Source organism: Cetorhinus maximus, chromosome 19 (assembly GCF_964194155.1).
Source record: "Cetorhinus maximus chromosome 19, sCetMax3.hap1.1, whole genome shotgun sequence".
In the NCBI taxonomy this organism is placed as follows: Eukaryota; Metazoa; Chordata; class Chondrichthyes; order Lamniformes; family Cetorhinidae; genus Cetorhinus; species Cetorhinus maximus.
This window is the reverse complement of record NC_135897.1, coordinates 20,913,094-20,940,747: the sequence shown is the minus strand read 5'-3', so window position 1 is coordinate 20,940,747 and position 27,654 is coordinate 20,913,094. Positions and strand designations below refer to the sequence as shown.

General features: G+C 43.5%; 1 protein-coding gene across 6 annotated transcripts in view; it reads right to left on the bottom strand.

The window, feature by feature from the left end:
• Positions 1–732: 732 nt before the first annotated feature.
• The window catches only part of LOC144693681 (nuclear body protein SP140-like protein), a 77,872-nt gene continuing 50,950 nt past the window's right edge, over positions 733–27,654 (bottom strand). For 5 of the 6 annotated variants that reach the window (XM_078563566.1, XM_078563565.1, XM_078563570.1 and 2 more), the window contains 10 exons: positions 20,344–20,427; positions 17,556–17,625; positions 15,848–15,955; positions 11,120–11,262; positions 10,195–10,266; positions 9,616–9,734; positions 6,164–6,284; positions 5,267–5,341; positions 2,473–2,616; positions 733–982 (listed from right to left, as the gene is read on the bottom strand). In XM_078563566.1, the coding sequence (XP_078419692.1) occupies positions 869–982; positions 2,473–2,616; positions 5,267–5,341; positions 6,164–6,284; positions 9,616–9,734; positions 10,195–10,266; positions 11,120–11,262; positions 15,848–15,955; positions 17,556–17,625; positions 20,344–20,427 (1,050 nt within the window). In that variant the 3' untranslated portion in view covers positions 733–868. The remainder of the gene's footprint in view (positions 983–2,472; positions 2,617–5,266; positions 5,342–6,163; positions 6,285–9,615; positions 9,735–10,194; positions 10,267–11,119; positions 11,263–15,847; positions 15,956–17,555; positions 17,626–20,343; positions 20,428–27,654) is intronic. The other variant, XM_078563569.1, reaches the window with a different exon arrangement.

The window sequence follows — 27,654 nt, the reverse complement described above, 5'->3', positions numbered from 1 at the left end:
AGATGCGGCCTCTCAACTGGCCGCCTCCCAGATGATTCCCCCCTGTTGATATAGTGACCTGCGCAGGGTCGGGACCCGGAAATGGTCCCAACACCCGAAATATTTTTAAAGAGGACAAGATTCTGTACAATGTGTCAGCACTGGTTCAGTTGTTAGCGCTGAGCTCAGATGGAAGGCTATGGATTCCTACTCCAGAGACTCGAGCACAAAAATCTAGACTGACATTCCAGTGGAATACTGAGGGAGCACTGCACTGTCAGAGGTATCGTGTTTTGGATGAGGGGTTAAACTAAGGCCACAGCTGGCCTTTCAAGTCAACGTAAAAGATGCTGTGACAATTTCAAAGAACAGAGGAGTTATCCAATATTTATCCCTCAACCAACATCATTAAAACAGATGATCTGTTATCAATTCACTATTTACCAGAGATTGCTGTGCACAAGTTGCCTGCTGCTCTTCTCACTTTATAACAGTGTCTTCATTGTAAAGTGCTTTGGGATGCCTGAAGTCGTGAAAGGTGCTATATAAATGCAAGCCTTTCTTTTGTTTGCACAGACATGTCTTACATTTGCATGCACATGTACATACAGAAATATACACACATACATGCAAGCTCACACACACTAATACCTGTAATCCCAGCAGAATATGCAGAATAACCAAACATACATGCACAGACACACACAAGGCACACAAACACTCCCATAAATAAAGTGTAAGCAAGTGGCAATATTGCATTCATTCATCAGCTTTCCATTTTATTAAAAGGTACAGAAAATATATGTATATTTATGTGTATATTAAAAAGTGCAATTAAGATTCTCTGACACAGTAATCCATTGTGGTTCTTGGGTTAATAAACCAGTGTTCATTCATCCATTTGTGGGATGTAAAGGTTGTTGTTACTTATATCAAACACCTGCATCATAACCTCTTCAAATTCATCACTAAGTTTCCTTCCAATGGCTTCAAATTCATTATCCTAGTAGGAAGAGGAGAAACCATTGGTGAGCTGTCCAGACTATAATCTACATCAATTATAAGAGTATTATATCTCACACTCTCCTCCCAGCAGCTGTCACATTCTCATCCCCTCCATTTCCTCTCCCACTCTCCGCTGAGATACCCTACTCTTTCCTCCCTTAGCTCTTCTCACTCTTTGCACATCCCCTCTCACTCTCTCCTCGCACCCAGCACTCGTCATTCTATGCTCACCACAGTGCTTCTCACTCTCCTCCTCCAGCATCCCCTCTCTCTCCCCCAAACCTGTCATGTTCTTGTCCCAGCACCCCTCTCATTCTCCCCAAGAGACGCCCCACTCTCCTCACAGTCCCGGACATTCACCCACACTCTCCCTCATGCTTGCTCTCTCCACCTCCCACAGCCCCCGACCCACTCCACCTCCTCCCACCGACCCTCATCCACCGCCCCCAGCACACCGTTCGCCCCCCCCGCCCCTCCCTCCCATTCCCCCCCGCCCCTCCCTCCCATTCCCCCCCGCCCCTCCCTCCCATTCCCCCCCCGCCCCTCTTCCCCCTCTTCCCCCTCTTTTTCCTCCCCCCCCTCTCTTCCATCCCCCTCCTCTTCCTCCCTCTCTCTCCTCCCCCCCTTCCTCTTCCTCCCCGTCTCTCTCTCTCTCCTCCCCCTCCCCTCCCCCTCCCTTTCCTCTCTCCCCCTTTCCTCCCTCTTTCCTCCCCCCTCTCGCTCACTCTCCTCCCTATTCCTCCTCTTTCTCACCACCCCCTCCACCTCTGTTCCTCCTATTCTCCGTGTGCCTTTTTAGTAGTTTCCCATGCTCCTCTTCTACTCCCTATCCTTTTTCTTATACTTGGCTCTCACATTTACCCAATTGAAGGCCAAGGATCCTCCAAATTAAAACCTTTAGAAATGGCCCACCTTCCACTCATGGCAGCAGAACCTCAGAAACAGGCTCATTCCTTTTCCGATGATTGCCATCCACACCTACTCACAATTGGCACTCCACCCACTAGAAGGATGAACCAATAAAACTTGGGAAATGACTGGTACTTGTCTTGTATACCTTAAAACGGGACTTCAGTTTGGGCCTTTCTCCAGGTTTCACTGGTTTTACCCTCTGGGCTTCACCTCAATCCCACCCCACTTCTATTGACTTGCATTGTTGCAACTGGCTGCCAGTCTATACAATGACCACCAATCAATTTATTATCACCAGAGTCTACCATATTCTGCCCTTGTCAAAACAATGTTCCAAAAATGGCCTGTGCAGCATACAGTGAAGTAGCAGTGACAAGGTAGGAACCCTAAATAGTTAGTTTCTTAATTGCAAGAAAGGGATAAAGAAGGAAGTGAAGCAAATACTGTTCCAAAATTTCCACAGGGGATCTTTAAAACACAGAATGGAGCTGTAATTAATTTGCAACTCTCTTTAGGGGCCACCATAACTGCAATGATAAGTCCCTGCTGGCAAAATCATGCTGCTTTCTATATTACCTGGTTGAATCTGGCACAGTTATGGAAGATTAACCTCATGTCATCAATAAAACCGCCCACAATCTGGTATTCGTTCTTGGCCAGCTTCTCCTTCACCCTGCAGAGCCACATGGGGTCTTCAATTATATCAGTGTACCCTGCAACCTGTGAAAGTGTAGACCAAGAATAAGCAGGACTGTCCAAGAGTGTCAGCATAAAGAGCTCAGTCGCTGATTACTACTGTATATGCAAGACTCTAGGTCAAGATTGAATAGGCCACATGAAACCTGCTAGTGTAGAGAGAACAAGCAGGATATATGGACCCTCCAAGTGCATTTGAAAAATCACAGATTTTAAAATTAAAATGGAATGAGTATTTCACCCACTCCAATTTAGCACCCAACCCTGTTTCAGCTGAGGGGATGGTGGGGAGGGTGTGGTGGGTAGGGTTAGTCTGAGAAGGTAAAATCCCTGTGAACATACAGGACTGTAAGGAAATATGAAATCATAGACTGGCAATGGCAAGACTATACATTAAACAGCAAGATCATTGACTGAATGACCAGAACTGTATATGAAAATGTAAGAATTCAGACAATGAAAAAGGACTGTGCCTAAAACTTCTAAGAGCAGGGGGCAAGGATAACTGTATCTGGAACACTATTGGGAAAATTATTGGGAATGAAGAGGACTGTATCAGAAATTATACCAGTGCTTATAGGGAATGAGTAACTTTATGTGAAACAGTACAGCCATTGGATGGGAAGGGCAGCACTATGGGTTGAATTTTTGGGCCTCACTGAGGCCGTTTCAGATTCTGACCATTTTAGCCAAGACAGGCTCAGAGCTGGTAGGGCTACCCGCCCCTAATGAGGCAGGTAACCAATTAGGCTCATTAAGAGCCTTGTTAAACACACTGACGGAGGCTGTCTGGGATTTTCCAGTCGGCCTCCAGTTTCTTAATGCAATGGGGGACAGTTTAACTTCCTGGAGGTGGGCACCCAGCAGCTGCTAGGCCAGGGTGCCAGCACTCCAGGCAGGCTTACACGGCCTCCCGGGGTGTGGGTACAGCCAAAGGTCACCCTGTATGGGATTTCCCCCTCACAGTGGTAACCTGTGGCCTCTGTTTTTTAATTATTAAAATGTTCAGTGAGAGGGCACCTCGATGTTGACGCACCCTCTTACTTACCAACCATTGGAGCTTTGCTTGTCTCAAGCCGGAAGGCGTCTGACTGACCCTTCAGCTTCGGGAGTTCACCCGCTGCCCTTAATTGGACGTGGAAGCTGTCTCCATGCCAATCAAGGAGCTTCCATGAAAGTTGCAAAGAGTGACTGCTTCCCCTGGGGGCAGGTTCGGGACCTGGAAACAGCTGTCTCTCCTGTTTCCTCCCCGCCCCGGGAGGGAAAATCCTGCCCTGTGTGCGCACCATTGTAAAAGCGTTGACTGGAAATCAGGATGATTCCAGTAAGGAAGAATTTAAGCCCTAAGGAAAGATTAGGGAATGTAGGGGTTTGTATTGTTGGAAAGGAGACTTGAAAACCTTAATTTGATCAACTCTCAAGATTATGAAGAGCTTTGCTAACACTGATCAACTGCTGCCTGTGTAGAACACTTTTGAACTAGGTTCTCTCATTCACGAACAAGTTCCATTTCTATAGCACAGCCAACAGATAAACTTCAGGACTTCACAGGACAGTGTATGGGTGGGTTCTGAATAGGAGAGAAGCGGAAGTGGGACCAGTAGAAGGCGAAAGCGCAGGAAGGGAGGGAACAAGGTGGATGGGCTGTGGGATGGGGCTGTACAGGACAGACACACACACACTTACTCTAATGCACACTAAATGCATGTACGAGCTCATGTGTAGCATTCCAATACAATCTTGCTAAACATAGATGATTTAATACTCATTTACTAAATGTGAAGATAAGGCACCCATGTGAACTCTGACATGTTACATGTGTCCACATAGTGGTTGTCATACACACCTTATGCTTGCTCCAGTTCTAACACAATTACGGCAAAGTCCTGCCAAACCTCACAAACAGCAAAATCGTGAATGAGGGATATGCTTTTGAATGGCACTCAATTAGATAGGTTCCAGCCATGCAAGGGCAGAATTGGTTTGGGCAGTTACTCTACAGCAAATTGTTCTCACTAGTGCATCTCTACTCGCATGCACTTCTACCAGGGTACTGGTGTGGATCACAAAAGCTGATTTCTAAGGCCAATTGTGCCAATTCGTCATTGTCTGAATTGAAACCAGCCAACCCCATACAGATCCATAGACCATCCTAGTCTGTACAGTTCAGTTATCCAGTGAATAAATTCACAAAGATGTCAGTAAGTGGACTCCGTGAGTAACCGACCCCAACAATTACTTGCTGTATCCTCCACCGTACCATTCCAATCCATCAGAATTCCTTACTGATGCTTCAGTGTTAAATTTGCCAGAGTATATCAGCCTCAGCTTTCAAAGATCATTTCTCCCAGGGGGAGGAGGGAAAAGGGAGAAGAAAACATGGATAAGCGAACGTTACTCACGAAGCTTGGTTAAGTGAAACCGCAAACAAGGAAGTCACGAAAGGTGGGACTTTACTGTGGAGCGTGCACTAGTTCTAACATGTACTTACTGCACCCGATAGATCTAACCCTCATTTAGCTCATCCTTATTCTCACCATGTTTAGCATGCATGCTGACTCTCACATACTGAGCACTTCTGCTGGTTACAACAGCCATTCCCACCCTCACACTTACTTAACATAACTAAACACAAGTGGACTGCAAATGTTGGTGACTCAAGCCAAATACTTACAATGTCACAGGGGTTTTTGTCAAACACCACACATTCTGTCTTACAAGACAAATGGAGTAAAATATATTCACATTTCTGGAATTAAAAACAGTTAAATATAAATAATAAATGAGAACACACAGATTAGTGCTTGCTTACTTCTCTTTAATATGTAACTCAGGTATTGAGACAACCTAAACACTATCTCTGGACTGCGACAATATCAGTGGCTATTTGGTCATATGAAGAATCACAGTCGAATGCAACCCTGTCCTTACCCAGCATGTTTACATGCCCAATATTGAGCAGGAGTTTCTGTAAGGTGATTGGAAAGAAAAATCTGGAATGATTTTTCTCCCCCTGAACATCAGGGCACTGAAGTCAACTTCTCTCATGGGTAACATAGGCTAGGATCAGCTACCTCAAACAAATGTCAGGCCATCATGGTCTTTGTGGTTCAGTACATTGGTTGGGGCATTAACCAAGATTAAACTATTCCTCTTACTGAGGTTTAATAAACAAATTCAAAGGGTGGCCTTTATGCACATACCCCAGGGCTAAAAAGGCTGGTTTAATGCATGCAATTTATAAAAGTGCACCTTGAACCTTCCAACCAATTGGATAACAGAACTAGGAGAGGGAATCAGTAGATCAAAGCATGACATGAAAAATCAAGGACTAACGATATTTGAACAGATACCTCGTTGGGGCTGGAATGTGCCGAGTGAAAAATTAACCTTCTCACCATACCCCTGAGGTCGACACCTCACTGAGTGGAGAATAGACATTCACACTGTTCGTCATTTGGTTCACTATTCACGGTAAGAATAATTAATCTTCATACTATTCCTTCATAGGTTCCACAGGCTTACTGAGTGTACATTACAGAGATGGGATTAGATGTTATCACAGACTTACCAGAATGTACTTTGGTGTCATGGTTGACTGATATACACCAAATTCACTGTTGGAGACATTTGCCCTTGTTTTATTTGCTGACAGTTTGTCCATTTTGCAGAAAGTGCAGACCAAATTCTCACTGGAATTAATTAACAAAATTGAAATTTTTAACTGAAATCTTTCAATTTGATACAGGTCAGTAGGAAACATCATGGGCAAGAAGAAGTCTTCTGCTCAAAGCCCGTCCCTCCATTACACTAACTAACCCTCCCACTACACTCCTCACACTAACTTACCAATCAAAATCCATCTCTTCCACACATAACTCACCCATCACTCAAGTACCCTAGCTTCCCCATTGATGTTGTTGCAAATTTCAGGTCTTCAGTACATATTCTTGGAATATCTTATGCCTCCTAGGACCTGCAAAATATCATTATTGCTCAATATTTTGTTAAATGTTAGTGTGACCTGGGCCATATGATGAGTATGGTGATCTTTCTAGGTCCTATCTTTTAAAAGTGTTCTGAACAATGTATAATTTTAAGTTGAATTTCAAAAATAGTTCGTTTCACTTGGGTTTTCTTTATGAACCTTAGTGCCTGGGAGTCTGGAGATTTGTGACTCAAAGGTTTCAGGTCTTTTTGGTTTGTTTGTATGTATGCATTCTTAATGAAGTTTTACAACCCCTGAAGTTAAAAAGATGGGTTAAAAGGGGTTGAAAGTTCAGTGGGAAAAAAGAAAACACAAAGTAGAAAAGATTCACTGTTGCCTAGTAACAATGATCCAGTGACACAGACACCAAAAAAGACAGGAGTTGAAAGAAAAAGTGCTCAGTGTGGGTCAGAGAGAGAAGATGGGGATTTTAAGCTCGCTGAAAATAAAACTATGAGGCTAGTGGAACCGTAGTTAACTGAATAATCAGTTGTAGGACTCAGTAAAATGGCCAGTTTAGCAAAGATGCGACTGGGTGACTGAGTTTAGGGAACTCATTTGTTTGCTCTGCAGTTGAAGATAGTGAGTTTAGAGTGTGGGTTTTTTTGCTGTCTCAGGGAGAGATACAAGTTGGGTGAGAAGCATTAAGTGAATGCTCAGGAATTCACCAGAAGAAAACCATTTGCAACTGTACTAATCCCAAGTGAGAAGCCTTTGTGTCAAGCTAGTGGTAACTCTTCACTGGTTTGTGTGTCTGTAAAAATATTGCTGGGGTAAAAGGAATAGTGGGAATTTGAATTGTTTTCTTGTGTTTGTATTGAGATCTTTCCAACCTTTATGTTTGGTGTAATATAGTTCACTTTTCTTGTTTTAATAAATATCTTATTCTTTGTATTTGAAGACTTTCTTTAGCAGACCTCTGTGAATATGTTCAGTAATTTTCCTCCATGATTTCTAAAGAAAAAAGGTTAGGATCTATCAAGCCAGGTTTTACTCTGGGATCTGAATTCTCCAGTATTAACAGCAGCTGGGATCGTGACATAAGGCAGACTGAAAACACACCAGAGAAAAGGGCAATTGTAAATCAACAAACTGGTTTATTTTACATGGAGAAACAGAGCACTGTTTCTACAACGAGACATACCTATTTTCTATTGCTCCTCAGAACATTAAAAATAATAAATTAAGCCAAAATTGCACTTTGCAAAAGCCAACTCCCCTTTTTAGCCACAACATGCTATGCTCACATTAGTAGTCAGCCTCAATTTTCCACCCTGCAACTGCACTTTTTACTTAACTTGTAACTGTGCGCAAGGGATCAAGCAGGCTATACGGGCTGTGTTGTAAAGATGCGCACAAGTTTAAGACAGGTCCACCCAGAGAAGACCCTGCCTGGCAAATGATGGAGAAATGAGTCTTCCAACAAAACAAATAAAGCACGAAGCTGGTTCTCAGCTAAAAGTCGTAAAACATGCAAACTCATCAAATAACTATGCTGCAGCAAGGGAATTCGGTGTTGGTGACAAACTGGTGTGAGAATGGAAGGAGGAGGAATCTGCCCTGAAGTAGATGCCTATGACCAACTGTGCCAAGAGAACAAGGACTAGCAACTGGCCCAGGATGGGTCCTCAAAAATCATCAGAACGGTTTCATCAACACCAGGAATGCAATGCATATTATCAAGCGGGAAAAACCCAACCTGAGTGTAGCAAAGAATTCAGAGCAACAGCCTGTTGGTACAGTCACTTTATGGCATGTGTTGTGGCCGAGGACCAAGATCTACCAGGCAAACTACCAAAAGACCTTGATGTCAAAATTACCAGTTTCCAGCAGTTCATCATCAGACAACAACCAACGCATGAGTACCCATTATACCACATCAGCAACATGGATGAAATGCCCATGAATTTTGATCTGTCTAGAACCAAACTGTGGAGTGTAAAGGTTTGAAAACAATTCTCGTGAAAACCACAGGACATGTGAAGACCAGATTGACAGTGGTACTAGCCTGCTTGGCTGACAAAACGAAATTAAAGCCTATGGTAATTTTCAAACATAAATCCATGTCTAAAATCAAGTTCCCTGCAGGGATTTTTGTGCAAGTTGCAGAGATGACGAAGCAGTGAAGTTTCTGGATCAATAACGTGTGGGATAGTGTCCTACGTAATGTAAAGAATGCAGCTTATTGGTGTGGGACATGTTCATATCCCGTATAACCAATGAGATCAAGAGGCGCCTCAAAAGAAATAACATCCACGTTGCAGTTATACCAGGGGGTCTAATGTGCGTAGTTCAATATTTGGGTGTGGGCCTCAATAAGCCATTGAAGGACCATGTTTGCGTCAGAAAGAATAAGTGGATGGCTGACGGAGAAAAACCTTCACAAAGAGTGGAAATATGCACACTGTCCACTTTGATGTTTTGTGTAGTTTCGTCATCAAATCAAGGGATGCTTTTCATGCATTAACTGTAATCAGATTGTTCAAAAATTGCAGAATAGCCAATTCAATAGATGGAGAGGAAGATGATTGGTTGTGGAGGGATGATTGTGAAAACGGAAGCACCAAATCTGATCCAGAGTGGGATCCTTACGTTGATGCCATAACCAAGTGACTCAATTAATTTGATGAACTCTTTGTTTCTGATTTCAAAGACAATGAATTTGATGGATTTTAAAATGCTTTCATTGTGGTTAAAGATATCTTTGTACAATTAATTTATTCAATAAACCGTGCCACATTAATTTAATATGAATTACTGGTGTTATTTTTTTTCTCATTTCAAAATGGCCATCCACACCAGCGGGTCACATTTTGTTCTCGTGTATAACTCGACCCCTGTTTTTGGAGATTTCAAAAGTTGACTTCAAAAGTGCTCACACAGTGCTAAGTCTGAATCTAAAGATTACTTTCTCCTATGATTGTACAAAAGACACATTTCCATGTTGTAACACTGATTCTATCAATGTTCTGTCCTGGCATTCTAGTACCCTAGCTCTCCGATCATGATACAATAGTTGAAGACAAAATACAAACCTTAAGTTTGGGCTGAGCAAGGGAACGTGGCAGAGGTAGTGATAAGCCCTGGGGCATTCATCACAGCAGATCAGGTCCCCTCCATCGTCACACACTGTACACTCATCGTCATTCTCCTGCTAATGTAAAATAGCAAGTTATTCACAGAGCACCAAGCACTGAGTGACACACCGTCCAATATGCACAACACAGGTAACTTGGTAACACAGTGAAACCAAGAGGCCGACACACAGATACATCTCTGCTCCATGTCTCCCTCTATCTGTCACTATCACTGCCTGTCTCTCCAGCTGCGTGCATCTCTATCTTTCCTCATCTTCTTGTCTGTTTCTCTATGAATTTTGTGATCTGTCGACCTCCCTCCCTCTTTCTCTCTCTCATTTGGTCTCTATCTCTGCCTGTTCATCACTATCTGCCTATCTCTCGGTCACTGTTTACCTGTAATTGTACTGGGATCAGTCTGGTCCATAACTGTGCTGGGGTCAGGCCGCTCTGGAAATAACAATGGGGTCAGTTTGTATCATAAGAATACTCATGTGAATCTGCTCCGTAAAGAGTGACCTTTTGGGATCTATTTACCTGAGAGTCAAAATCTGGAGATGTGCACTTTTCACACAAACAGTCAGGCTTGTGAAGCTTCAAGTAGCCTCTCTGGAAAAATAAAATATAAAGAAAGAATCAATAGCAATAGACTTGGGAATAAAACTGAAATCATATTAAATTATATATACCAGGGTTCCAAACCTGTGGACATATTCTAGGATGTGGCAGGATGGCAGAGTACACAAAACCATGGCACAGGAGTGAGACAGGGGACAGAATGCATCTGACAGTGGAATAAAGTCATGGGATGGTGTTAGCGTAATGCATAATCTATGAATGGCATAGAGCAAAAGTGGACAAAATGAGTGAGATTGGCGGAACATGATAGTAGGGCAGAGTGAGTGTGACAGGAAATCTGTGTTGATGACGTATGTGGTGGTATCAAGGTTATGAAGCTGGAAATGGGATGAGAGGCAATGGGGGAGCCCATGTTCAGTAATACAGGCTGCAGGTTATGGGAGGGGTGGTTACATTACCCAGCAGCATGTTAAAAAATAGATTAATACACAATTTTAACTCAACGTTTATTTAAATGCTCAAAACTGCTGGCTCAGAAACTTGCTATTTAATATTTTATAGTTAAATTCTGGCTCTTTTTGTGCAACTATCTCTGTTCATTTTCATTTAACTGGGGCAATCCAGCGCTAAATCCATCAGTGTCATTTCCATTTCACACTTGCTAAAGGGCAAAACACAAACCAATTTTAATGCACTGAGCACCATCAGAAACTGCTCTCCGGTAACACCTTGCAAAGCCCTGTAAGTGGATTTCTCTATTGCTGGTAACCTGAAATATTAAAATGTGAGCATTGGAAATGTGCCTGATGCTAAAGATATAGGTTTAAAACTCACAATTAAATGTACATCACCTCACCCAGACATTGGATTTAGTGGAACAGACCTGGATCAGTTTGCCCAAAGTCTCTGATTTACAGCGGATATTTCTCTTCCAATATCGAATATCTTTTCTGACATCACTCATGTTTTCAAACTCCGATGGAGTCAGCCATTTAGTCTCTGTTCGAATGCATTTTCCATTAATTCCTTAAAGACAGAAAATGGAAAGAATGTGGTAGATATATCTATTGGAACTGCAGAGAAATCTCCAACAACTGGGACAAATGGCATGCATCTCATGCAGAGACAGAGGGCACATCTTGAACATTAGAAGAGGAAAAACAACAGTGTACAGTAGAGCCATCACATGGGTAAGTGAGCTTAGGTGTGTAGGGAATGGGGAAGTAGAAGGTCTGAAAGCTGGGGATCAGGTAAGGTAGAGGAAGATCAATCCTATTGGCAGCTAGGACATAAGAAGATAAGAAAAAGGAGTCCACAGCACTCCTCGACCCTGCTCTGCCATTTAATAAGATTATGACTAAACTTATAAATCAACTCCATCTTCCTGCCCTACTCCCATGACTTTTTAATGTCCAAATGTCTGTTGATTTCATGGTGGAATATATCCAATGATTGAGCGTCAGATGCCCTCTGGAGCAATGATCCTTCATAGCTGTTTGGATACACAGCAATCTGAAAGTTTCCACACAGGCCGAGCACAAGTTTGTCCCTTTAAATTGCTACATATTCAAGGCAGCACAAAAAATATTTAAAGGGGCCGAACAGTTAAACAAATTGCATACACATGAAAAGAAAATGATAGGGTACTCTGCTCTCAGGGGTGGCGGGGGGAATTCCAAAGATTCACAACCCTTTGAGTGAAGAAATTTCTCCTCATCTCAGTCCGAATTGGCTGAACCCTTGTCCTGGGAGTATACACCCCCAGTTCTAAAGCCTCCAGTCAGGGGTTAACAGCTTTTCAGCATCTGATCTGTCAAGCTCTCTAACAGTTTTATACATTTCAATGGGATCTATAATGAGACTCCAGAGAATATAGTCCCATTCTACTCAATCTCTCCTCTTATCCCACGAATCAATCTTATGAACATTCATTACTTCCCCTCAAAAACAAAGGAGAGGGGAAAAGAATCAGGGAGGGTAGATAACAGCAGTGTCCACAGGCCATTTAAGTGTCCTTGAAAAAGAAATCTCACTGAGGCCAGGGCTGTACAGGGGGAGCACATTTTGGGTTTGGTGCTTCTGTCAAGGTCCAAGACAGGGGACACCCAGGAAGACTCTTGTTGGATTGAATTGAACAATATGGAAGGATTCATGCCCACTAAACAGTGCAAGTGGAGGTTGAAATTCACAGACAAACTAGAGAGCTGGGAGTCAACAATAGTCATGAGATTTTAATGATTCTAAAATAATCTGGGTGAGGAAGCTATTTTTAGCGAAAAAGGACAGTATTTTCCATGTAGTTTGCTCAGGATTGTTTAGCAGCCAATAGTGACTTAGAGATAGATGTGGGAGAAATGGGTTTTGAATCAAGGGGCACTGGCATCAGTACTCGGGAAAGGAGGAGCTGTACTGTTTGGACGGCCTTCAGTTGAACCTCACTGGTGTATCGTATAACTAAGGCTGTAAACGGAGCTTTGAATTGAATAGTCGGGGGTGGGGGGGAGACTGCGGTGCTTGAGGGCTCACATGAGGGGAGATTTGGAAAGTTAAAGAGAAAGGGCAAGACAACAGTGCAAGGTAATAATGCAGGTAATGATAACCAGAGTGCGACAGAAAGGGGCTGAGTGTACAAACATAAGAGTGCACCAGCAAATAAGGCCAGAAGAGAAAAATGGTAAAAAGACAGAAGCAAAGGCTCTTTATCTGAATGAATCGGAGTGAATTGATAGCACAAGTAGAACTAAATGAGTATTATAGACAGCTATTATAGAGACATGATTGCAAAGTGACCATGGACAGGGCAGAAGTACAGGAAGAGAGGAAAATTAGGTGGGGAAGCTCTATTAATAAAGAATGAGAGCAATACTGTAGTGAGAAATGATCTTGGTTTGGAGGATCAAAATGTAGAATCAGTTTTGGTGGAGGTAAGAAATAGCAAAGGAAAGAAGTCAACCGGTGGTGATAGTTTATAAGTCCCCTGGGAGTAGCTACACTGCAGGACAAGTTTTAAATCAAGAAATAATGGGGACTTGTAAGAAAGACACCACAATAATCATGGGAGATTTTAATATTAATATAGGTTAGATAAATCAAATTGGCAAAAGTAGCTTGGAGGATGAATTTATAGAATGTATTTGGGTCAGTTTCTTAGAACAATACATCCTGGAACAACCAGGGACCAAGCTATTTTAGACTTGATAATCTGTAATGCGAGGGGATTGATTAATGACATCACACCACAGGATCCTCTAGGTAAGAGTGATCATAACATGATAGAATTTCTGAAACTAGAGCCTCAAACTTAACAGAAAAATGATAAGAGCTTGCCCAGATTATATGGGAAGATAAATTGACAAATAGACCTGTAGTTTAGCAATGGAAACCATTTAAACAAAAGCTGAAGAGATAATGGACTCAATAAAGTCCAGTAAGATAAAAGAGGAGTGTGTCATAGGCTGAGATTCCAGGGATGAATAGTGCAATCAAGTCAAATTTGGAACTAAAATAAAAGAAGTATTTAGAGATTAGAGAGGGGATAATAGAATGGAAGCCAGGATAACAGACAAAATGGAAAAGCTACAGAAGGAAAGATTACAAAACAAAAAAAAAAAAGGCCAGTAAAAAGACTTTCTACTCACACCTCATGAGGAAGATCATAGCCAATGAAGGGATAGGACCAATCAGAAATAGTGGAGGCAAGAAAATTGGGGAATGGCAGAAATACAAAATAAGTGCTTTGTCTCTATTTCCAAGAGGAGGTGGACATTGGAATTGCATCAACAGGGGTGGGTTTGGAACACTTAATGGAGCTTATTGTTTAATGAGAAATGGACTGAAGAAATCACTCAAACTCAAAGGCAACAAATCATTGGAAACCTAAATGCCAGGAGATGGGGATGGGGATGAACCTGAAGGGAAAATTACAAAATAGAAAAACAGGTCAAAAATCACCCCAGAACTTCTAAAATAGGTTCCTTTTAAAACTCAAAATTGAGTTGTCAATGCTGCTGAGCACCTAGCAATACTGAACAGTTACAATGGGTATTAATTTAACCTATCACATAAAATACAAAGATGTTTTATAAAGACATAATAGCAAGAGAATAATTAAGGAAAGAGTCGGGCCAATTAGAGACCAAAAAGGTAACACGTGTGGAGGCGGAAGATGTAGGCATGAATCTGAAAGAATACTTGGTTGTTTCCAGAGGTGTTCCAGAGGGGTCAGTATTGAATCCCTTGCTGTTTGTGGTGTATATCAATGATTTAGACTTATATGTAGGCGGCATGTTTAAGAAGTTAGAAGATGATATGAAAATTGGCCATGTGGTTGATAATGAGGAAGAAAGCTGTAGACGGCAGGAAGATATCAATGAGAAGGAATGTTCATGTGAAGAAATCAGTGTAAAGAAATACAGCCATAATGAAGAGATATAAAAGGGTAAAAGAGTTATTATCCTATAAAAAAGGAGCCTAAAGAATTTAAAAAGGTAATTTTTTTTAAAAAAGGACAATGCCAATCTACATATTCTGGCATGTACAGACATGTGTCTTCTTACAACAATTAGATAATCCCTGATACAAGAGAGAGAGAGAGAGAGAGAGAGAGAGAGAGAGAGAGACATGAAAAACTGCACACTAGCATTTTTTTCACACTTTCAGGAAAACACCTGAATGTAGGATTTCATAAAGATGAGTTTATACTGATAATCCTAGGCCACACTCAACTGGACTTTTGCAATCTAGAACCATGTTATAATCTAAAAACTCAGGCTCCTGACTAATGGAATTTGACCACCAATCCAAACAAGTTTAGCTTTCCGAGAATCAATGAGGCTCGCACCTTACATAAAATTTGACCGTTATATGCCTTTTCTTAGAATCAGAAAGAGCTATCCTCAAGTAGAAATTACCAGTGATCAAAGCCAAACTTGAATATAAAGGGGCTATTGCTGTCCCTTAATCTGCAGTTGCCTGAGGGGTAGCCCTCACCCTGACAGGTGAAGTGCTCTTCTGTTTCACGACTTGCCAGACTCCAGTTGATGTCTGCCCCTTCATGAGGGAACAATGTGGACACATGCCCACTAAAAAGAGAGGGGGTTGCCACTGATGGAACTCTCCAGGTGAACCCCTTACCTAGAAGCAGAAGGGCCTTCTGTATATTGAAGCCCAGGACTTCAAAAGCATTGCTAGGATACAATCAATGGGAAATGTCATCTAATGTATTTTGTTCATTTGCATGTGAACCTCAGCTAGAATTTTTGACACGCACCCAACCCAGGCTAGTTTCCCAGAGCAATGAAGGAGAAAATTCAAAGCTGCTGTAAAGCAAAATGAAAATAAGATTTTACTGCATAACACAATACTAACCAACAACATCAAGACACGTGCAATATATGCATGCTCACTAACTTACACATTTGCACAATTACACACTTGTCCATAAATGCACAATGTGAATCTACAGTTCACAGTCACATCTACATAAATACTCAAACATAAATACACACAACTATGTGCATATATATTCCCAGTCACGTACACGCTCACATATACAATCATACCTACACACAAATGTACATGGACACATAAGAAAACACGATTGAATCCATACCTGTTATAAACCTGCACTTGTGCAGGATCCCTGTCATAGAACCGCACGTAACTGGAAGCTCGTTGGAAAAGAAATCATCCTCTTCTTCAATATCCTCAGCCTCTGTACCTTATTACAAAACCATTTCAAAAATTAATTACTGCTGCACAGGTTGTGAAGTGTAGGAGTGCTTGTGGTGCATGAAGGCAGTAGCATACAAGGAGGGCAGTGCATAAGTAGGGGGGCAGTTTGTGTTCAGCGGGGGAAAGTGGGCGATTGCATATGTGCTGCACAAACTGCCCCAATATGAGTGTGTGTGCATACATGCAGACCGAGTGTGTAACATAGTGTAAGATTTGTTGCTTTCCAACCTTATTTTAGGAGGGCATCAGCTCAAATGCTGTTATATTCTGATGTCCAAATGGCCTGGCTACCTGACCTGCCTCTATGAAAGAACTGTCAAATCGTCAGTGAGATTCCATCATGTAGACTAATGATGGACTGGGCCTTTGCATCATTCCTAAAAGGATTGCATGTGGGAATGGAAATGGCTGTAACATGTGGGATGGACATCGATGGCTTAAAGAATAAAAAAAACACTTGCATTTGTATAGCACCTCTCAATACCAGATGTCTCAAAAGGGCATTACTGCCAATGAGTTTTTTTGAAATGAAGTCCTTTTGTAATGTAGGAAACATGGCCATCAATTTGCACACAACAAACTCCCACAAACAGCAATCTGATGTGATAATTGCCAGATAACCTGTTTTTGTGCTGTTGATGGAGGGGTACGTATTAGTCAGGGGAGACAGTGGTGTAGTGGTACTGTCACTAGACTAGTACTTCAGGTATCCAGGTAATGGTCTGGGGACCTGGGTTCAAATCTCACCATAGCAGATAGTGAAATTTGAATTCAAATTTAAAAAAATCTGGAATTAAAAGTCTAATGATGACCATGAAACAATTGTTGTAAAAACCCACCTGGTTCACTAACATCTCATCCAATCTACCATCCTTACCTGGGCTGGCCCACGTGACTCCAGACCCATAGTAATGTTTTATCCCCATTTTCAATCCTTTTTCTCTCCCCCCACCCCCACAAGGACCATCTGTCACTTGCTCATGTTGTTCTTTTCAGAGTGCTTACCCTTATCCTGATATTATTACATTCTGCTTTCTTACCTTAATGCCACTATCAGCACCTTGTTTTAGCCATTACCACTACCGTTAACACCCCTTTGTCCTTTTGTTCATGACATCTTTGTCAATCTCTCCTTTGTCCCCACCTATCACTGGCCTTCTATCCAGCTTCACCTGTTCCAACCCCCTTAAACAGTATAAATTTCATCACATTCCTACTTCTCTGTAGCTCTGAAGAAGGGTCATACGGACTCAAAACATCAACTCTGTTTCTCTCTCCACAGATACTGTCAGACCTGCCGAATTTTTCCAGCATTTTCTGTTTTTGTTCCATCGTAATGTGGTTCACTCGGAAATGGCCTAGCAAGTCACTCAGTTCACAAGGGCAATTAGGGATGGGCAATGCTGGCCAACCAGCGACACCCACATCCCATGAACAAAAAAAAAAAAAAATGGCCTACTCATGCTTCTCTTTCTTATGCTTATGTTCATTTCCCACCTACCATTGCCCTGTCCCAGCAGGGCCCAAAAATAGGCCCCCTTAATTCTTACACTTTTTTTAAGAAACGGAATAGATCAAACTCAAACCTTTTCTGTGTTCATTGGAAGATCCATCTTCATGCTGGATGGCAAATTTCTTCATCAACCCAATATCTTCCTGGAATAGCAACAGATTCCATTTTACATTGCACACCTTCTTAAACAGCACCTCCATCACGCAGTTTGAGCCTCACTCAGACTTACTTCACATCCAGGCTCAAAATGATTTAATATTCACGATCTGTCCGTTCTGTACTAAAGCCAGAATTTTATGCTTCCTCTTCCCAGCAAGTTCTGAGGTGTAGTGTGGCGATGGGGGCGGGGGGCAGGATGGTGCGGCAAAAGAAGGGAGTGTGAAATTGCACAGATGGGATTCCCTTTGGGTTCCCGCCTGCTGCAACCTGACAGCGATTTAACACTAGGGTGGGCAGGGCCTCAGACGTCAAACTCGCCCTTTTCCCAGTTAAGGCTCTTAAATGGCCACAAAATGGCAGATGATAGATCAGGGGGAAAATGCAAAAATAAAGTAACTTTGATTTCAGGAGGAAGGACACCTCCATCAGAAGCCCCCTTCTGACTGGGATGTCCTCCCTTAAGGCCCAGTGATCTCTGGACCTCTGTTCACCCACCCCCTGGCCTATCCCCTGAGACCCTGATCACGCCCCTCGTGACCTACCCTCCCTGCCCTAGTACCCCTGCCACTTACCTGTCCTCCAGTTCCCGGGACTTAGTGCCAGACAGCTGCCTGAAGTGCCTCTTCCGGCCACTACAGCATTGTGCCTGGAGGGACTGTAGAGCTGTTGGCCAATCGGATTGGCCAACAGCTGTCCAAGGCAGAACTTCTCCCAAGTGAGGGGCAGAAATCCCACCTTATGCCAATCAATGCTCGCTAGAATGTAACATGGCATCGGGGCTGCAGGAATCGGCAGGGGTGTGTTCCCCGCCAAATCCACCATCCTGAAAATTCAGCCCCAAGAGCAGGACCCGACCCAACCCAAGTCTCACAAATGAGTTTCTTGAGGCACTTACTAGGGAAGACAGACCGAGGTGCTTTCCCATTGTCACCCTCATGGTTTCTACCTTCTTCTAATTGATCTGTAACTAAGGACCTAAGAGTCCAACTTACGTAAACAATGGAGTAGGGTCAGTGGGGTACCTCCACTCATCAGATGCAAATTATATCTCTGGATGTCAATCCATTATTGGAACCAGTGCTCCAGCCTCTGCCTATGAGGACTGTTTGGAATGGGTCAGAAACCAATCCTTCTGAGTCAGTAATTGGAACACTACCCTTGTCTGGATGTGAGTGAGTATCTCACTGGGATGCCAATCCAGTTTGTATAAACCACATTGTAGTCTGAATATACCCAGGCTGTCTGGAGTGGGCCTGAACCCTTTGCCCTCTGACTCAGGTGGAAATACTACCACTGAACCAAAGGTTCACATCTAATGTTCATGATAATTTACCCCAAATAACAATCTTAACAGGTCACTCCAGCGTTCCCTCAGATGATTGGGGCCAAGTGTGTCACAGAGTTTTTAAGCTCCAGAAGAAACTGTCGGGAGGGTAGGTGATCCAATTCAAAAAAATGTTGAGATATGAGAGTCAGCTAAGCTGAATCTTGATCTTCCTAGTTGGCTGATATCAACCAACACAGCAGTTAGGGCACTACCTATAGTTTAAATGCACTGGATTAGTCAGGTTCCAGCTTCGCATTAGTACACTGGACATCAGACAAGGACAGGATCAGGCTGTTTGTGCCACCTCCCACAGTTGACATTCTTTGGGTACTTTCCTGAAGAATGATAACTTGGTTGGGAAGTGGAGGGAGGGAGAAGTCGGGGTTATTGGCTGTGGAGCATTATCACAGTGAAAGAGGGGACACTGGGTGCCTGGAATGGAAGCAAAGTAAAGACTGCCTACATCGGCATCTAATATCGCCCACCTCAACACTAACCTCTACCATCAATATTAATGCCAGCTTCATCCACCAGCTCATTGGAACCTCTGCTGCCAAAATCCTGTCCACATCAAAATGCAGAGGGGTTGAGGATGAAAAATGCACCATTGGGGAGCTATCTGGCTGCCTGGTAGGTGTTTATGGTCATGTGTCCATGATCATGTCTATTAACCCCTGCACTGCCTCTGTTGTCAGACTACTGTCTGACATCTAGTCTTGTACAAGGTACACTTCCACCAGTTAAATCTTGGGAAGAATAGCCCCCATCCAGTATCTATCTGCTTCTTTGCCACTGACTCCATCCTCGGCTTTAGGCCCTCTTGGACTGTTAGTGACCTTGAACTGTTCAATTCCAAGCTGAGATTCTGACTTTTTGCGTTGTAAAAATAGCCTATTTCCACCTTTAACATCGCCTGCCTCACCACTAACTTCTACCATCAATACTACTGCCACCTTCAGACTTGACTATTCCAAAGCCAGGCTCTCATTCACCAGTTCACTGGAGCCTCGGCTGTTGAAGTCCTGCCCACATCAAAATGCAGAGGTGTCGAGGGTGAAAAATGCACCATTGTCACAGTCACAGATGTCATTTGGACTGTTTCAGAGTGGTGTCAAAGGTAGAATCCTGAATTGGAGAGATCCAGTCTGGGATTTTGGAGGCAACATGTTCAAGGTCCTTGGAGAAGACAGGGATGGGAGATGGGATGGGAATTTGTATCGACAGAGCGATAAAAGATGGACTTTTTGGAGGGTGAGTGATGATGGATGATTGGAAAGGGAGAGGTAAAAGAACGTGAGGGGGAAATCCTCTTACATGGAGTAAAGGAAGGAAAGTATCCTCAAGGAAATGGAACATTTCTAAAAGATTTCCTTACCTCCATGTCTGATTCCAATTCGCTTTCAGAGAATGAGGATTCATCGCTGGTGTTGATCTCAATTAGAGCTTTGCACTTCTTTAACTGCAAACATAGAAAATTGTTACAACATGAGCATCACTGCACCCTCCATTAAAAGCTATACCCTCCATCATAACCTGCACACTGGCATCACTGCCGCCTCCATCATAACCTGCACACTGGCATCACTGCCGCCTCCATCATAACCTGCACACTGGCATCACTGCCGCCTCCATCATAACCTGCACACTGGCATCAGTGCACACCCACTATATGACGGTCATTGCCACAGCTTCAGCCATAACCTGTATGTCGACAGCACTGCATGTTTGACCATAACCTATGTACTCATCATAGATATGGAGCATCACCAACATCAGCTGTTTTGTCCAGAGTTCAGAGCAAAACCTCTTTCTGCCTCTTCAGATTGTAGAGTTTAACGCTGCCAGTGAAGAGTCACTTTGGAACAAGAGACAGAAATACTTCAAAAAGAGTGGGGGAGAAAAATCACTAATTATATACATGCCTCCTGTAATTCAGAATATTTTGAGCTGAGGAAATTTGTGCACTCCATGTTAATTGCTGCTTAAAAAACAATAAATGCTCTGTTTTTACTCCATGGTGTGTGTTTGGAAGTGTGGAGTAAAGTCCACCAACAATTCATTAATGCTATCTACAATATTTTTTCTTCCTTAACACACAACTAATATTTATGCCAGCTGTTAAACGTAGTTCTTGCCAATGCCAATTCTAATACACGATTATTTTGTGGCAGCTGTAATTACAATTACTGTGTTTGCCAACTCCAGTGCTCAATGAACTTACATCAGTTTACAAAGCATTTATAGCACAACTACCGATCACTGGGCTGAAAGGTCCATGCTGATTTTTATGCTTCACACAACCTCCTTCCATCATCCTTTATTTAATGCCATTAACATATGATTCTATTCCTTTCTTTCTTGTATTTTTTTTAATTCATTCATGGGATGTGGGCCTCGCTGGCTAGGCCCGCATTTATTGCCCTTCCCTAGTTGTCCTTGAGAAGATGGTGGTGAGCTGCCTTCTTGAACCGCTGCAGTCCATGTGGTGTAGATACACCCACAGTGCTGTTAGGGAGGGAGTTCCAAGATTTTGACCCAGCGACAATGAAGGAATGGCGATATATTTCCAAGTCAGGATGGTGAGTGACTTGGAGGGGAACTTCCAAGTGATGGTGTTCCCATCCATCTGCTGCCCTTGTCCTTCGAGATGGTAGTGGTTGTGGGTTTGGAAAGTGTTGTCTAAGGAATCTTGGTGAATTCCTGCAGTGCATCTTGTAGATGGTACACACTGATGCTACTGTGTGTCGGTGGTGGAGGGCATGAATGTTGGTGGATGGGGTGCCAATCAAGCAGGCTGCTTTGTCCTGGATGGTGTCAAGCTTCTTAAGTGTTGTGGGAGTTGCACTCATCCGGGCAAGTTGAGTGTATTCCATCACACTCCTGACTAATGCTTTGTAGATGGTGGACAGGCTTTGGGGAGTCAGGAGGCGAGTTGCTCGTTGCACAATTCCTAGCCTCTGATCTGCTCTTGTAGCCACAGTATTTGTAAGGCTAGTCCAATTCAGTTCTTGGTCAATGGTAACCCCAGGATGTTTATAGTGGGGGATTCAGTGATGGTAATGTCATTGACCATCAAGGGGTGATGGTTGGATTCTCTCTTGTTGGAGATTGTCATTGCCTGAGACTTGTGTGGCGCGAATGTTATTTGCCACTTGTCAGCCCAAGCCTGGATATTGTCCAGGTCTTGCTGCATTTGGACATGGACTGCTTCAGTATCTGAGGAGTCATGAATGGTGCTGAACATTGTGCAATCATCAGCGAACATCCCCACTTCTGACCTTATGATGGAAGGAAGGTCATTGATGAAGCAGCTGAAGATCATTGGGCCAAGGACACTACCCTGAGGAACTCCTGCAGTGATGTCCTGGAGCTGAGATGACTGACCTCCAACAACCACAACCATCTTCCATTGTGATAGGTATGACTCCAACCATTGGAGAGTTTTCCCCCAATTCTCATTGACTCCAGTTTTACTACGGCTCCTTATTGACACACTCGGTCAATTGCGGCCTTGATGTCAAGGGCAGTCACTCTCACCTCACCTCGGGAGTTCAGCTCTTTTGTCCATGTTTGAACCAAGGCTGTAATGAGATCAGAAGCTGGGTGGCTCTGGCGGAACCCAAACTGGGCATCAGTGAGCAGGTTATTGCTAAGCAAGTACTGCTTCTTAGCACTGCTGATGACCCTTTCCATTACTTCATTGATGATCGAGAGTAGATTAATGGGGCGGTGACTGACCAGGTGGGATTTGGTCTGCTTTTTGTGTACAGGACAAACGTGGGCAATTTTTCACAGAGCCAGGTAGATGCCAGTGTTTTAACTGTATTGGAACAGCTTGGCTAGGGGTGCGGCAAGTTCTGGAGCACAAGTCTTCCGTACTATTGCCGGAATATTATCAAGGCCCATTGCCTTCGCAATATTCAGCGCCTTCAGCTGTTTCTTGATATCATGTGGAGTGAATTGAATTGGCTGAAGACTGGCATCTGTGATGCTGGGGATCTCCAGAGGAGGCCGAGATGGGTCATTTACTTCGCACTTCTGGCTGAAGATTGTAGCAAATGCTTCAGCCTTATCTCTTGCACTGATATGCTGGGCTCCTCCATCACTGACGATGGTGATATTTGTGGAGCTTCCTCTTCCGATGAGTTGTTTAATTGTCCATCACCATTCACGACTGGATGCGGCAGGATTGCAGAGTTTAAACCTGATCCCGTTTGTTGTGGGATCACTTAGCTCTGCCTATCATTTGCTGCTTATGCTGTTTGGCACACAAGTAGTCCTGTGTTGTAGCTTCACCAGGTTGACACCTCATTTATAGGTATGCCTGGTGTTGCTCCTGGCATGCCCTCCTGCACTCTTTATTGAACCAGTGTTGATCCGCTGACTTGATGGTAATGGTAGAGTGGGGGATATGCCGGGACATGAGGTTACAGATTGTGTTTGAGTACAATTCTGCTGCTGCTGATGGCCCACAGCTCCTCATGGATGCCCAGTCTTGAGTTGCTAGATCTGTTTGAATCTATCCCATTTAGCATGGTGATAGTGCCACTCAACACGATGGAGGGTGTCCTCAATGTGAAAGTAGGACTTCGCCTCCACAATGACTGTGCGGTGGTCACTCCTACCAATACCATCATGGACAGATGTATCTGCAGCAGGCAGGTTGGTGAGGATGAGGTCAAGTATGTTTTTCCCTCTTCTTGGTTCCTTCACCGCCTGCTGCAGACCCAGTCTAGCAGTTACGTCATTTAGGATTCGGCCAGCTTGGTCAGCAGTGGTGCTACCGAGATACCCTTGGTGATGGACATTGAAGTCTCCCAATAAGCACATTCTGCGCCCTTGCCATCCTCAGTGCTTCCTCCAAGTGGTGTTCAACATGGAGGAGCACTGATTCATCAGCTGAGTGAGGGTGGCAAGTGGTAATCACCAGGAGGTTTCCTTGCCCATGTTTGATCTGATGCCATGAGACTTCATGGGTTCCAGAGACAATATTGAGGACTCCCAGGGCAACTCCCTCCTGATTGTACACCACCATACCACCGCCTCTGCTGGGTCTGTCCTGCCGGTAGGACAGGACATACCCAGGGATGGTGGTGGTGGTATCTGGGACATTTTCTGTAAGATATAATTCCGTGAGGATAACTATGTCAGGCTGTTGCTCAACTCGTCTGTGAGACAGCTTTCCCAATTTTAGCACTAGCCCCCAGATGTTAGTAAGGAGGGCTTTGCAGGGTTGACAGGGCTAAGATTGGCATTGTGGTTTCCAGTGCCTAGATTGCTGGCAGGTGGTCTGACCAGTTTCATTTCTTTTTTAAAACTTTGTAGCGGTTTGATATAACTGAGTGGCTTGCTAGGCCATTTCAGAGGGCATTTAAGAGTCAATCACATTGCTGTGGGTCTGGAGTCACATGTAGGCCAGACCAGGTAAGGACGACAGATTTCCTTCCCTAAAGAACAATGGACTTTTTCTATCTCCTTTTTTATATGTAAGAACATTAGTTGTAACAGTGTGTGGCACTATACACTTTTCTAATGATTTTTTTTTAATATACTCAGAATCAGCTCTACTATCCCTTTCCTAATTTCTTTTAATGTGCACAATTATTCTATGCATACCCGCTCCAATGCATAATTATTTGTGTATACCAGTTCTACATCACAACTAATTGTGTGTACCAGTTTTAAGGGACAATTACTTGTGTGTACAAGTTCTAATGCACAATGTACATCCAGCTTTGCTTTCAATTAGCGTGCGCATCAGCTCTAATAATGGTGGGGTGGTAAATAGTGAGGAGGATAGCCTTAGATTACAGGAGGATTATAGGTGGGCTAGTCAGGTGGGCTGATCAGAGGCAAATGGAATTTAACCTGGATAAGTGTGAGGCGATGCACTTGGGCAGGACAAACAAGGCACGGGAATACACGATCAATGGTAGGACCCTGGGAAGTACAGAGGATCAGAGGGACCTTGGTGTGCATGTCCACCAGTCTCTTAAGGTAGCGGGACAGGTAGATAAGCTGGTTAAGAAAGCATATGGGATACTTGCCTTTATTAGCCGAGGCATGGAATGTAAGAGCAGAGAGGTTATGCTGGAACTGTATAAAACGCTGGTTAGGCCACAGCTGGAGTATTGCGTGCAGTTCTGGAAACCGCAGTATAGGAAGGATGTGATTGCACTAGAAAGGGTGTAGAGGAGATTTACTAGGATGTCGTCTGGGCTGGAGAGTTTTTGTTATGAGGAGAGATTGGATAGAACAAAGAACAAAGTACAGCACAGGAACAGGCCCTTTGGCCCTCCAAACCTACGCCGATCATATTGCCTGTCAACTAAAACATTTTGCACTTCCGGGGTCCGTATCCCTCTATTCCCATCATATTCATGTATTTGTCAAGCTGCCTCTTAAACACCACTATTGTACCTGCTTCCACCACCTCCTCTGGCATCGAATTCCAGACACTCACTACCCTCTGTGTAAAAAAACTTGCCCCGCACATCTCCTCTAAATTTTCTCCTCTCACCTTAAATCTATGTCCCCTAGTAATTGACTCTTCCACCCTGGGAAAAAGCTTCTGACTATCTACTCTGTCCATGCCACTCATAATTTTGTAAACTATCAAGTCGCCCCTCAATCTCCATCGCTCTAGACTGGGGTTATTTTCCCTGGAGCAGCAGTGGTTGAGGGGGAACTTAATTGAGGTGTATAAAATTATGAGGGACATAGATAGGGTAGACAAGAAGGAACTTTTCCCCTTGGTGGAGGGATCAATAACCAGGGGGCATGGATTTAAGATGAGGGGCAGGAGGTTTAGAGGGGATGTGAGGGAGAATCTTCTCACCCAGAGAGTGGTGGGAATCTGGAACTCACTGCCTGAAAGGGTGGTAGAGGCAGAAACCCTCAAAACATTTAAGAAGTATTTGAATGTGCACTTGCCATGCCATGGCATACAATGTATGGGCCTAGTGCTGGAAAATGGGATTAGAATAGTTAGGTACTTGTTTGACCGGCGCAGACTCGATGGGCCGAAGGGCCTTTTTCTGTGCTGTAAACCTCTATGACTATGACTCTATGACCCAATTATTACTTTTGACAGCTCTAACTTAAAATTAATGCGCGCTCGTCACTTCTAATCTACAAAGAAATGTAGGAGTAGGATTATGACAGGCTTAGGGAGTGGGCAAGAACATGGCAGTTGGAATATAAAGTGGAAAAATGTGGTAGGAGAAACAGATGTGCAGAGTATTTCCTAAATGGTAGAGATTAGAAAGTGTAGATGTACAAAGGGATCTGGGTGTCCTTGTCAGTAAGTCACTGAAAGCTAACATGCAGGTGCAGCAAGCAATTAGGAAGGCTAATTGTATGCTAGCCTTTATCACAAGAGGATTTGAGTGCAGGAGTGGCAAAGCCTTTCTTCAATTGCACTGAACTTTGGTTAGACTGCACCAGGAGTACTGTGTGCAGTTTTGGTCCCCTTAACTTAGGGAAGGATATTACTGCTATAGACAGAGTGCAACAAAGGATCACGAGGCTCGTTCCCAGGATGATGGGACTGTGCTATGAAGAGAAATTGGAAAAACTGGGCCTGCATTCTCTAGCATTTTGAAGAATGAGGCACAATCTCATTCAAACCTACAAAGTACTTAAAGGGGGTAGATAGGATAAATGCAGGTGAGATACTTCCCCTGGTTGGGGAGTCTGGAACCAAGGGGGACAATTTCAAAATGAGGGGGAATCTACTTAGGACTGAGATGAGGAGAAATTTTATTTTACTCGGAGGATTGAGCGTCTTTGAAATTCTCTCCCCCAGGGGGCTTGTGGAAGCTCAGCCATTGAGTATGTTTAAAATAGAGATTGACAGATTTCTAAATACCAATGACATTGGGATATGGGGTTAGTGTGGAGAAAATGGCATTGCAGATGATCAGCCATGATTGCATTGAGTGGTGGAGCGGGCTCAATGGCCTACTCCTGCTCCTATGTTCCTATGAGGAGAAATTTAAGATGCTGGAACTATTTCCACTGGAATGGCTTGTCAAAAAAAGAAAGAGCTGGCAAAGACCAGATTGGCTAAATGGCCTCTTCCTGTGCAGTAAAAATTCCTTGCTTGTCTCCTCCACTCCAACATAAGTCCAAGGAGTTCATTGACTTCTTTGTCACCAAGGTCAAGGCAATTCAATCTACTGCCCCCACCATGTCTGTCCCTTCCACTAGCCCACAGGACCAATCTTCTTCTAAAGCTCCCCCCACCCTAGCCCAGGATTGCATTTTTAGTTTCTCTCCTATCACTCCTCATTCCCTGAGCTCAGCTTCTCCACCAGAGCCACCTCCTGCTCCCTCAACCCTATTCCCACTAAACTGCTGATTTTCTCCTAATTCCCATGTTAATTGATATTAATAACAACTCTCTCACTTCAGGTACTTTCCCTTTTTCTCTTAAATCTGCCATCATCCTCATTCCTCCTCTGCTCCCTAATCACCTCAAATCTGTGCCCTCTGGTAATTGACCTCTCTGCTAGGGGAAACAGGCATTTCCTGTCTACTCTCTCTAGCCCCCTCACAATTTTGTATACCTCAATTAAATCATCCTTCAGCCTCCTCTGTTCCAAGGGAAACAATCCTAGCCTATCCAATCTTTCCTCATAGCAGCAATTTAAAGCCCTGGCAACATTTTTGTAAATCTCCTCTA